The sequence below is a fragment of the Salvelinus fontinalis genome, chromosome 39 (assembly GCF_029448725.1).
Source record: "Salvelinus fontinalis isolate EN_2023a chromosome 39, ASM2944872v1, whole genome shotgun sequence".
Taxonomy (NCBI): Eukaryota; Metazoa; Chordata; class Actinopteri; order Salmoniformes; family Salmonidae; genus Salvelinus; species Salvelinus fontinalis.
Genome location: NC_074703.1, coordinates 16,437,564 through 16,450,985, shown reverse-complemented (window position 1 = coordinate 16,450,985; position 13,422 = coordinate 16,437,564). Strand labels below are relative to the sequence as shown.

Below are 13,422 nucleotides of genomic sequence, written 5' to 3'. Positions count from 1 at the left end.
TGACTTGCCTAGTTAAATAAAGGTTAAATTTGAAATTAAATAAATTCCCTCATGGTCAAGCACCAAAACAATGAATCTGATTCAGGCAAATGGCTGTAAAAATAAATCTTGAAGGAAAAATGTGTTTATCTACATTCAGAAAATATCCCACTTGATATTGTGCATGCGTATGTACAAACGAATACAGTAGATTTACTGTATGTGTCCCATTCTGTGTGTGACTGAATGGAAAATGGCGAGTGAGGTTGAGCATACAGTGAGTAAGTCTGCCCATTGGTGGGAGAGTGAGTATGTTAAATGCTTGATGTGGAGGCCCATTGGTGTGAGTGAGTATGTTGGAGGCTTTGCGCTATTAAATGCAGCTCTTCCATCCCTGCTATATTTGTCACATACTCAGAGAGTGTTGCCCCAGACAGTAGTGAGGCGCCAATGCCCACACCTGAGATATCCCTCGAGGTCTCACCTCCACCCCCAGGTGGGTAACCATGCACTGGTGTCATGCCCCTCTTTTCTCCCCTTCCAACACACGTGTTTGTTGTTGTGTGTCCACCGTTCTTGTTTTTCTTCTTTCACAATGGGATTTCTCAACTGTTCCTCGACGACACACACGTTCACACGCAAACATAACGCATTTAAGTCAAAATAGTCTACGTGCGATCCAAATAAGTCAACTTCCTGATAAACAGCACATATGATGCACATCATTCCGTAGTTGCACTGTTGCACTGCTGCTACTGTAACACACTCCCGTGCTCGGCGTGGCTGTGATGCTCTGTCCCCAATACTGGCTTGTGCTTTCTCTACCAAGTATGTCACCGTTGTGTGTGTCTGTATGAGGTACTGAAGTATTGTATTGGAATATGGAGTCATCCACAGGAAGTACATTCAGTGTGAATGAGGAAGTATAGGTTTAATTGTTACATTCAGCAGGTAGCCGTCATTAGACTTATAATAGATTCCGATGACATTGTCACGTTCAAATTTCTGGGAACTGTTATGATTGGCTATGTGAAATAATGAAAATCTTTTTTTTAGCTTGTGGTACATTGTAATTAAGTATTGTACAAACTTGTGGAATAAGTAAAACTATACTTCCTTGAAGCCTCCAGGACTAGCTATAGATATGCAATGGCCAGATTGGTAACATCCCTCAATTTTACTTGGTAGTTGCTAACGATAACTTTTTATAATTTCTATCAATTTTGATTGCCTGTCATGCATTCAGACATGACTGTCAATGGAACGTCCCACTCTGGTTGCTGGCTATCTATGCTCTTCCATGTCCAGCCAGCACCTCATATGTGTTTTGAGAGACTGCTAGTGCTTTTGCTCAAGGCTTGCTGCTCCAGCCTGGCACTGTTATCTGCTGTACAGAACAACCGGTAGAGACTGAGGGGAAGGATCCACAGCCCATAGAGGTGCTTAAGCCTGTACAGCCAGAACCAGTAGAGAATGGGTCTAAAGAACCAGAACCAGAGGCGGTTGTGGTCGGGGCTAAAGAGCAAGTCGAGTCTGTGAACTCTGAAGTAAAGGAGGAGGCCCCGTCCCCTTGCTCACCCCCACCGCCTGGTAAGTCAAATTCACTCAGTCTCAAGCCATTCACAGTAAAAGCGCATGCTGTTTACTATAACTGAAGGCCCAGAGTTTTTCCTTATCAGATCATGTGGTTAGGAAAAACTCCTGGCCCTACTCATAAATAGTAACAAGCGCTTCCGTTCAATTGTCCCACTATCAACCATTGATTGAAGCAGTTTGACTCTAGTCTTTAATAGAGTCAGATCCATAGTTCTGGTCTTTGCTAAGGCCCTTTATCTTCTGCCAATAGATCATATGGGCCAAAGTTCCATTCAAATCAGGCAATGGACTGATATAATCTGTATTAATCAGGGTTTTATTTGGATTGAAGTGCTGTTTGTAATGACAGACAGAGACACCTTTTGCCTCTATGACCCAATGCTCCTATGACCCAATGTGATGAATTTCATTGGCATTTACATTACAACAGCCATACATTGGTTCATGCTTTGCTTTCTGCAGATTGTCGACTAGTGCATTTTTATTTACAGTAAGTTCTAATTCTTCTAAGGCGAAAGTGCCCCCAAAGTCGTGTCTGATAGCTTTGTCATGGTCAAACAGCACATATAGGCTACATGTAAATGCAGCATGTCTGCTGTGTGCACAGTTCAGTACGACAACTTTACGGCACATACAGTTGGAGTTAGCAGTTTGTTTGTATTAGAAATTGGTGAGTGGAGGAAATGGACGGTAACTTTAATCTGTGAGAGCCTTGTCCCAATTCAGCAAGCGTGAAGGAGGAAGCAGAGCCAGCTGTTACGGAGGTTACCCAACCGTCAGAGCCTGTTGTTACAGTGATTACCCCACCACCACCATCACCACCCCCACCTCCACAACCAGTTGTTACGGTGCAGGTTACCCCACCCCCACCAGGTCTGGAAGATTGTTTGTCTGTGCAAATGCACGAACACGTGTATGTACATATGCAAGAACGTGTGTGTATATAGGTAGACTACGTTTATGTGCGTATGCACAAACATGTGTTGGTGTGTGTGTGTGTGTTTTCTGTGTCTCTTCTTCTCAGTACAGTTTACAGACTGTTTATCAGGGTCAGGGTCTAGAATTCATAGTGAGGCTATACTGTAGCAACAAGCACAGGGTTGTTGACGGTCGCAGCAGCTGATCTAGATGTATGGAAGGTTATAGCTCTCCGATAGTTGTCACTCATCACTCAGCATTGCTCCAGAGCCTTTTTACCAAAACAAAGGTCCAGTTTCATATGTCGCTTCTGTTTTACTCAATCCTCACCCCCCCTTGAACGCTCTCTCTATAACACCCTTATTTTTAAGAAATAGCACCCCTTGTGTGGACATCCGGTAATACCGTTTACTCTGGTATTCTACAAAAACGGTATGAAAATCTGGATACTGCCCAATGCTACTCTCTATAACGTCTCTGGAGGTGGAGCTGAGCTCAGTTACTCTTTTGATCGACGACAAGCAGAGGGTTTCTCAAGTAACAGGGCTTTTCTTGGATAGTTAGGTCTTTAATCTTTCATAACCCTTGTGGACATTCTTGTGTTCTTCTGGCCGCTGCTTGTCAACTTCAATCTCTCTCTTCCTCTCACAGTGCTTCTTACTTGTGCTTCCAGCTTTCCTAAACCAAGCATGTGGTGTTACGCATAATTCCTTTATCTTACGTTCACGTGTGATCTCTCACATCACCGTCCACTCCCATCTCATAGACACTGGTGTGATCTCTCACAGGACACGCTTCGATCTCACCATCAGCACATTTATGGTCTCGTAAACTTCATCTATCCATTTCAAAGACATGCATATGTGGTGGTGTTGTGTCGTGTCGGTCCCATGTTCTGTCTTGTCTTGCATGCTTTGTCTTGTGGCTTGTCTTGTTGGCCTGCCTTACCAGTGATGGACTTGGAGCTTTTGATAGGTGGGTCTGTGTCAATCACACCTTTATTGCAGATAAAGATGATGACGCTACAACCAACACCCCATCACCACCGCCCCCACCAGGTTGGTAACCATGACAAACCATCCTCATTTCCCCCCCTTTCCCATCTTGTCAAGTCGGTTACCATGGAGACTCCACTATAGGACAGTGCTCCCATCAACACCCCAAAAGTACATTTTGCAGGAGACAGTTACTGTGAGGAAGAGTCTAACTATAGAGAACACTATGAATAGATGGTGGATGGGTCTCTTACCTGTCTTTTAAACACCAGGTTTTTCTCAGACCTTTGGAATATATTCCTGATATGCATTTAATACTTGCACATGGCATTTTGCTGGTTAGAATATTCAGGATCAGCTCCTAAACTATTGCAATATATGTGTGTGCATATCACATACGCATGTTGTTTACATGCATGCCAATTCAAAAATGCCAAAGCATAATTCCTACAATCACACAAACCTTTATTTATTATAATTTTCAAATAAAGGTATAGATGTGAAGATCACATCTGATATGCACACCTTGACTTTTTCTATATTTTGTTGTCTTACCGCCTGAATTTAAAATGCATAAAATTGAGATTTTGTGTCAGTGGCATATGATGTCAAAGTGGAGTTGTTTTTTGAAATGTTTACAAATTACTTAAAAATGAAAAGCTGAAATGTCTTGAGTCAATAAGTATTCAACCCCTTTGTTATGGCAAGCCCAAATGAGTTCAGGAGTAAAAATGTGCTTAACAAGTCACATAATAAGTTGCAGGGAGTCACTCTGTGTGTAATGATAGTGTTTTGCAAGATTTTTGAATGACTACTTCATCTCTGTACTCCACATACAATTATCTGTAAGGTCCCTCAGTCGAGCAGTGAATTTCAAACACAGATTCAACCGCAAAGACCAGGGAGGTTTTCCAATGCCTCGCAAAGAAGGGCACCTATTGGTAGATGGGTAAAAAAAAAAAAAAGCTTTTGAGCATGGTGAAGTTACTAATTACACTTTGGATGTCTATCAATAGTACAACCCGTCACTACAAAGATACAGGCGTCCTTCCTAACACAGTTGCCGGAGAGGAAGGAAACCACTCAGGGATTTCACCATGAGGCCAAAGGTGACTTTAAAGCAGTTACAGAGTTGAATGGCTGTGGTAGGAAAAAACAGAGGATGGATCAACAACATTGTAGTTACTCCACAATACTAACATAAATGACAGAGTGAAAAGAAGGAAGCCTGTACGTAATAAAAAATATTCCAAAACATGCATCCTGTTTGCAGTAAGGGAATACAGTAAAACTGCTAAAAATGTGGCAAATAAATTAACTTAATGTTCTGAATACAAAGCATTATGTTTGGGGAAAATCCAACAGAACACATCACTGAAAACCACTCTTCATATTTTCAAGCATGGTTGTGGCTGCATCATTTTATGTGTATGCTTGTCATCGACAAGGACTAGGGAGTTATTTTAGGATAAAAAGAAACGGAATAGAGCTAAGCACAGGCAAAATCCTAGATGGAAAACCTGGTTCAGTCGGCTTTCCAACAGATACTGGGATACAGATGCACCTTTCAGCAGGACAACAACCTAAAACACAATGACAAACATACACTGGAGTTGCAAGACGGCATTGAATGTTTTAACTTTATCCTTATGAGGTATTGTGTGTAAATGGGTGAAAAAACTATTTAATCCATTTTGAATTCAGGCTGTAAACCAACAAAATGTGGAATAAGTCAAGGGTTGTGAATACTTTCTGAAGGCTTGGAATATACACACATAAGATCCATTCATGCCACTCATGCTCATCATGTATATTATATGTTATGTATATATGATGATATTATACATGTTTTGGTTTGTTCTAGACCTCAACTATGTTGATACCATACCGCTTCTCGTCTTGAATTGTCTTATATGTATTCATATTTAATTCATTGGAAATTGTTGGTAAGAGTAATTGGAAGTTTCATTTCATACTTTTTTCCAATTACAAGGCCATAAGGTCAATTTGTCATACTTTTTTTTGTCAATCATCACAAAGGGTCAATAGCAATATTCTTCACCAGAGTCAAATAAATTGACTAGATAAAAAACACAAATTAATTTCAGTAATAATATGCTTTCTTTCACAGAGGATGCCAATACAGTCAAGAAACTCTCTATTGAGCTGCCTAGTAAGATCTCTCTGTAAATCCTACAACTATAGCTTTTCCAACCTTAAGAGATCAGATTGTCAACGGTGAAACATATTGCATGAACATCATAATTGATTTTTATGAAAAAGGAATGATAAGAATTTAAGGATTTTAAGGGTCTCTTTTTCTGCAATTTTCTGTCTGGCACATGAATGTTATACATATTTTATGTGAACACATTTGGAATTCTGATCGTAATAAAATAATACAGTTTGTATACAACTTTATTTTAAGAAATACAAAGGCATGAAAGAAGATTCAAAACTGATTCTCCTCACTGGTGAAACCTAACAATGTACATAGTTACAGCTTTTGATTGGCAGCTTGCATCATTATGTCAGAATTCGTCAGGGCTCAGCTTGCTTATTACTGTTAGATGTCTTGTATTGCTTGCTGGTCCTGAATGTTTGTGTGTGCTTGCTTCTGTGGATTTTACAGTACTATTTCTTATAATATACTGTAAATTTCTCTGTCTTTGTTCAGATGATAGTGTCCATGTGTCAGCCATGGGGAGAAAAGACTCAGGTAATACTATGTAACAAAAGCCGTAATAACCATCCTATTAGAAGGGACGTTTTCAATAGCAGAGCTCCAGAATAGCAGTATTCTCTCTGGAGCAAGCCCACTCACAAACAGTGTTAGTCTCTTAGCTAGCTCTTTTCATTTTCCCCGCTTAGCTGGCCCAATGGAACCTGGCTTGGCATACTTTAAAAGCTCAGGTTCATTTGGACCATGTTATGCTCCATGAAAAATACTGGCTTCCTAAAACGTCATAGTTCAACTACCACATTCCCCTCCAATGCTTGTAGGAAGCTATGGGGCTTTTGGATGTCAACATTTTTCAAACATGGGAAAATGAATGACATTTCACATAAGTAAGAAGTCAATTCAATGAATTAAGTGACCTAGTTGAGTGTGGGGGAGTGTAGCTGGGTCTTTGCAGTAGGTAGCGAGGGGTGGGCTGAAGGGACTCCCTAAGTAGGTCTGTCTATGTCACGATCGTCTTGAGGATAATGAGTGGACCAAGGCGCAGCGTGTGAAAAATACATCTCTTTTATTAGAGACGAGTGAAACACAAAACGAACACTTATAACCAAACTAAACAACCGTGAAGCTACAAACATAAGTACAAATACAAACGCTATAAACGTTCTACATAGACAATTACCCACAAAACCCAATGCCTATGACTGCCTTAAATATGGCTCTCAATCAGAGACAATGAACCACAGCTGCCTCTAATTGAGAACCAATCTAGGCAGCCATAGACATACAAACACCTAGACAAGACACTGACCCATTTAACATATAAACCCCTAGACAATCCAAAAACACATACATTCTGAAAGAGATTTGCGTCAGTTCAAATCTGGCATCAGGACAAAATGTGATTCATAGTCACCAAATATATTTTAAGTATTTTAATTAAACTCAAAAGATAAATGGTAAATGCAATTTTTGTATATACGGGTTCACTGTATCTCCGAGCAAGGTAGATCAGAGAACTGTGGAATGTACTCAAATAGTAGTTTTTATACTATGACAATTGTATTCTCAACTTGTCCAGTTGGCCTATCATAGTAGAGGTTTAGCATGGTTAATACTCTTGCTCCTCCTTTGTGGGCCCCCGAACTTGTCCAAGCCCCTTGGCGTTTTCCTTCTCCACATCTGGTTGTTGGGTAGAGCAGCTCCATCCTGTGTCCCCCTCGATTCTTCACTCAAACAATTCCTAATATGGTACTGAACAGTCTCTTCACCATCCTGGTTGGCCCAGAGTGATGCACCCCTCCCCTCTCCAGACTGTCCACAGCTTTTATGGCCTGTGGTGGTCAGTCCTTACACACCTACACACACCCCCCTCTGTATTGTGTGTGTAACAAAGCAATATTCATTTTCAACCTATATGCTACCCGGCTATAGTGCATAAACATAAATCCTAACAATTTCCCATGTCACACCCTGACCTAACTAAAATAATAAAGAAAACAAAGAATACTAAGGCCAGGGCGTGACAGTCTATATAGCATCACATGTTGAGCATGGCGACTGCTGACATGAGTCCTAGTCCACTTAGTCTTCTGAGATCTCAAAGAAGACCGGAGCATCTAGAAATTGAAGAATGTTTTAATCGATACACTTTTGCACACGGCAAAGGAGTCTCTTCCGATATGGTATTCATTCAAAACCCGTAACGCTTTTCCCAGTACAGGTATTTGTTCTATGTTCCATGTTCTTATGCTTTCCATGTTGCAAAATGTTATGCTTTCCATGTTGCAGCTGCAATGAACAGCTGAGGAACCGTGTGGATGTATTTCTGTCTGTCTATCTACCTTGGGAAGTATATCACTTTCAGATGAATACAGAAAAGTGTGCTGACGGATTGTTGAAGCCATTGAGTACAGTATACGAGGAGTGTGTTGGTCTGTTGGTGTTGAGTCTTTGTGTGATGGTGTGTGTCCGTCTCTCCTGATCGACCAGTGTGGTCTCTGGGAGAGGGACAGGCTCCAGAGGACCTTGACAAGCCCGTAGACACCCCACCGCTGTCCAGCCTGCTCATAGAAAGACCCCAGGGCGGATCCATCACTGTGGGTGAGTGCCTGCTGAGTGAGCTCTCCTCTCACAGCTGCTGTAGACCAGAGATGATATACTCGTAGAGACATTTTAAAACCATTACATGTATTATATTTGCACTGGTCAAGGTCTTTTAGATTTGGCTGTCTCCCTTGTTAAGATAGCCTCTTCTCTCTGCCTATCTCTCTCACTGCCTCTCTCTCGGCCTCTGCCTCTGCCTCTCTCTCTCTCTGCCTCTCTCTCTCTCTCTCTCTCTCTCTCTCTCTCTCTCTCTCTCTCTGCCTCTCTCTCTCTGCCTCTCTCTCTCTCTGCCTCTCTCTCTCTGCCTCTCTCTCTCTGCCTCTCTCTCTCTGCCTCTCTCTCTCTGCCTCTCTCTCTCTCTCTCTCTGCCTCTCTCTCTCTCTCTCTCTGCCTCTCTCTCTCTGCATCTCTCTCTCTGCCTCTCTCTCTCTGCCTCTCTCTCTCTGCCTCTCTCTCTCTGCCTCTCTCTCTCTGCCTCTCTCTCTCTGCCTCTCTCTCTCTCTCTCTCTGCCTCTCTCTCTCTCTCTCTCTGCCTCTCTCTCTCTGCCTCTCTCTCTCTGCCTCTCTCTCTCTCTCTCTCTCTCTCTCTCTCTCTGCCTCTCTCTCTCTGCCTCTCTCTCTCTGCCTCTCTCTCTCTCTCTCTCTGCCTCTCTCTCTCTCTCTCTCTGCCTCTCTCTCTCTGCCTCTCTCTCTCTGCCTCTCTCTCTCTGCCTCTCTCTCTCTGCCTCTCTCTCTCTGCCTCTGCCTCTGCCTCTCTCTCTCTCTCTGCCTCTCTCTCTCTCTCTGCCTCTGCCTCTCTCTCTCTGCCTCTCTCTCTCTCTGCCTCTCTCTTTCTCGCTCTTGCAATTGTATTTATTCTCTCCAAGAGAAGGGACCTCTGATAACCATGTGTAGGACATCTTTCCACCTCAAAGGCTATTCCCACCATGGACATGCTGTGTTTTACATGTTCACAAGGTGGAGACATCTCCTTTGTTGCCAAGGTGGAGGCCCAAGACCTGCTCCGTAAACCCACCATCAAGTGGTTCAAAGGGAAATGGATGGACCTGGCCAGCAAGACCGGAAAGCACTTACAACTGAAAGAAACCTTTGACCGACGCACCAAGGTAGGCACCCTCCCATGTATAGCTCTATGTACTGTATGTTAACACACACACACACATTGGTCCCCTAGCTGTCCTTCCAATACCTATGTATCGCCCCGCAGATTCACACATTTGAGATGCATATCATCAAGGCCAAAGACAACTATGCTGGAAACTACAGGTGTGAGGTCACCTACAAGGACAAATTTGACAGCTGTTCCTTTGACCTGGAAGTGAAAGGTATGTTGCACTGTTCGAGTCTCAGTCATACAGCAAAGAACACACACTGAAACACGAGCAATAATATACTGTGTTATTGTTTTGCATTATTGTCTTTCAGAACTGGAACAGTCACAGAGTGTTGATATTCGATCAGCCTTCAAAAGAAGGTAATGAGAGCAACACAATCTGACCACGTTATTTCGATTTCTGAAAACAGACTGTTAGTAGACTAGTTTTCAGAGTCTACAACAGAGTGATATTTTACAGTTAGTGGTTAGATTGAGCATTTGACTAATGAGTATCCTTTTTTCTCATAATGATAAATATGACAATAGTAACATTAAACACAAACTTCACTGGTTTCGAGCAAGATTCATTACACATGGCAAATGAACCTGAAAATGTACATTTGAGCATCAGATACGTGGGACATTGTGGCTCGGTAGGAAAACCATGGCTCTTATCACAAACCAACATGAGAGCATAGTGTCTGAAACATAATGACCATGAAATCTGATGTAATTAACCTTTATTAAGGTAATTACCAATCAACGTGTTGAACAGCACAAAGGCCAATGCTTGCATTTGAAACTCCCTCCCAACAATGTGTCAGAAAGCAACGCAAAACATCCCAGCCCCATAGCATTATCCCAACGTAGCTGCTCAGTGATGCTCCTGCAACACAGCAGAAACATTGTGGAAATGTTGTTAAATGCTGGCTGGGATCGCTATCGATACTCCTTACACAAACCAGTTCGTTAGAAGCATTTCATTGGAAATGAATCGAAAGGGTTTTTGTATAAGCCACCAATCATGTGTTAGTCTGGACCTAATGCATTTGATTGAAGTCAGTAGCTGCTGCTTTGCGTTGTTCTTTTAGCATTGTTTATCTAGTTGCCTGTCACTGTTTCTACTCTGATTAAATCTCCATTAATCTCTTCTTGTTAACAACAGCAGTGAAGGACACGAGGATGCAGGGGATCTTGACTTTAGTGGTCTTCTTAAACATAGGTGAGAGTCACTGTCCGTCGTCAAGGGGACAGTCTTATTTTTTATATTTTTTTTACTATGCCCTTGTTTTGGGTGTTTACCTCTTTTCTTTTGCCCCAGCAACCACCATTGAATCTTTTACTCTTCCAAATTGCTTTCTTATTTTGTTACATGTTATATATGTGCATTACAATATAGTATAATATATTAAAGTGTATTAAAAATAATATATTAAATATATTATAGTGCAGTATATTAGTTAGTACATAGGTGAAGTAACATGTACTGTAAGAGTACATCATTTAATTAATATCAGGAGTTACAGTGAATCACTTACAAAGTTACTATCTAGTACACTATCTACTCTCACATATTGATAACTGTATTTTTGAGTTTTTTTTTTCATTTGTAAATACAATCTACATTTTTTCTTGGTTCAAACATCAAGACAACAGCATGTTTTTTCAATGTACTGCCAGTACAATAGACCTAGACAGACCGTGACACTTCACTGAGGTAAAATTACACATTTATTTGGGCTTGTCTCTTCTTCTTCCCTACACATTCAGAAACCAAAGGTTAGTAGAGAGAATAACCTAGGTAATTAAACGATTAGACCTTACTGCGGGGTAAGTACTGTAATCCTGTAGCGTCCCCAGCATGGAATGTATCTCTAGGATCTGGAACAAGCAAGAGTGTTGGCCTACTGTAGTACGGTAACACTTCATTTACAGCCGACATTCTCAAATGCTCCATTAACAATCAGTAAGGATGGAAATGAACTTTGCGTCATAACATCTCTCTGCTGTTTGGGATGACCACTTTTTTGATCAACAGTAGAATTCAATAATACTGTGTTTGAGGCAAAAGGACTCCCATTTCGGATCATTAATGATCTGCTAGTGGACCATTTATAAATGATGCTGTGAAATAGTGTTATCGCTACATTGTCATTTTATTTCAACTTAGAAATACAAGGCACATATCACAATGTTTATTTCAGTCTACAGATTAATTGCCTGAAAATAAACAAGAAGAGAGATGCATAAGAATGAAATAATAATTCCATGCTTTTTTACCTCCAAAGCTTTCCGACATTTGGGAAAATGTCCATGAAAGAACGGACTGATTGAATGATCTTTATTTCGCTGCCTAATGGATCTACTCACGCCCAGGGCAACATGCTTATTAACCTGGATCTCACAGATCGAACATCCTCTATGGACGCCTAGCCTTCCATCTCTAACACGGTCAGAGCGTCTCTGAAGTGGTGATGAGTGAACATACTGAGACACAAGGCAAAGGGATGGGCAATGTGAATAGAAAGAGAAGGAATGTAGACTTTATCAGCAGCACATCTTGGAGTAAGATCTCCCTATATTCCTGCATGCAGCACCTAGATCAGTAGTTTTTTCCCAAATTGTTTCATTCTGTTGAGGTGTCATGTTTACCCCCCCTCCCCAAGGAACAAAAGTAGCCTAATAGCATTTATCCATTTATGACATTTTTTGTTATTCATTAATACAGCACTGGTTAAAATGTAGTTTCTCCTGCAAAATCTCACCCTAAAGGCAAGTAACAATGCCCAGACTAAAAGAACTCGACCCTGGTCAAAACCCCTACATGAAACATATTCAACTCCCTTGTAATAATCTGATCCCTCTACTTGCCTCAGCAGTAAAACCCTTCCTATAGGATATAATACATATAATAGACTAGCCACCCCCTCTCCCCCGTAACACCTCATCCTCTCCCCCTGTAACGCCTCATCCAGAGAGGATGTCAGAGGACAGGTACAGGGCTTCAGACCACGCCCATCCCTTTGTGTGACATGTTCTGAGGAACTCTAGGGAGAGACAGAAGTGAGGGAGAGAACGTGTGCCTGATATAAGGAGGGAGAGAGAGAGAGAGAAGAAGAGAGATGACTATAGAAACACAGCAGATCAGTAGAACAACGGAGGGAAAACACTCTTAAACTAATTTAGTAGGAAGTCCCTATCTATAGTAGATACAACAGAGAGTAGTCTTCAGTGCATTCACTGCCACTTTTTTAGTACCCTCTCCAGAACCTCCTTCCCCACCCATAGGGAGCAGTTCCTCAGGACACGTCGCAATAGCCCAGAGCGTGGCCCCAGCCCTCACACCCTCCCCTCGTGTCCTGCCCCAGGGAGCCCAAGCAGGATGAGACGCCCGAAGTGGACGTGTGGGAGATCCTGAAGTTGGCCAGGCCAGACCAGTATGAGAAGATCGCCTTTGAGTACGGCATAACAGACCTGCGGGGTCTGCTCAAGAGGCTGAAGAAGACCAAGAAAGAGGAGAAGAAGAGTGAAGGTGCTGAATTGAGTGATTGTCCATGCGACTGTGTATCACTGTTAGGATTATGCTGCACTATGGATTTAGATTGTTTAGCTCATAATCAGCTAATCTGTGATTATTCAGGGGAAACGTTTCACACGTTTCACTGGTTTTCTATAGGATGCATAACCATTGTCATGGGATATTATCTTTTTTGTAAAGCTTTTGCCAAGAAGTTGGATCCAGCGTACCAGGTGGACAAAGGAGGGAAGATCCGCTTAGTGGTGGATCTTGCAGACCCCACAGTAGAGCTGAAATGGTACAAGAACGGCCAGGAGATCCGTCCAACTCCAAAGTACGTCAAGCTTTTTCTTCTTTCTTCATGTGTTAGTATTCTATATCTTTTTCTCTTTCGTCTTTTCACAAATGAAAGGCATTTTTGGGAGTTCCTCATAAAATGTGTTTCATTCGTGGTTTGATCCTCATTGCCGGTCCCCTGGTACTTGTAGTTTTTATCTGTTCCTTGTCACATCTCTCAGAATTGAAAAGCAATGGT

General features: G+C 41.8%; 1 protein-coding gene across 3 annotated transcripts in view; it reads left to right on the top strand.

Moving 5' to 3' along the window:
• LOC129838427 (myosin-binding protein C, slow-type-like) overlaps nt 1-13,422 on the top strand; it is a 39,686-nt gene that overhangs the window by 13,248 nt on the left and 13,016 nt on the right. For 2 of the 3 annotated variants that reach the window (XM_055905366.1, XM_055905367.1), the window contains exons 3-14: nt 1,375-1,569; nt 2,302-2,448; nt 3,501-3,551; nt 5,620-5,661; nt 6,166-6,207; nt 8,161-8,271; nt 9,232-9,380; nt 9,482-9,599; nt 9,700-9,748; nt 10,536-10,592; nt 12,739-12,902; nt 13,089-13,221. In XM_055905366.1, coding sequence (XP_055761341.1) covers nt 1,375-1,569; nt 2,302-2,448; nt 3,501-3,551; nt 5,620-5,661; nt 6,166-6,207; nt 8,161-8,271; nt 9,232-9,380; nt 9,482-9,599; nt 9,700-9,748; nt 10,536-10,592; nt 12,739-12,902; nt 13,089-13,221 — 1,258 coding nt within the window. The remainder of the gene's footprint in view (nt 1-1,374; nt 1,570-2,301; nt 2,449-3,500; nt 3,552-5,619; nt 5,662-6,165; nt 6,208-8,160; nt 8,272-9,231; nt 9,381-9,481; nt 9,600-9,699; nt 9,749-10,535; nt 10,593-12,738; nt 12,903-13,088; nt 13,222-13,422) is intronic. The other variant, XM_055905368.1, reaches the window with a different exon arrangement.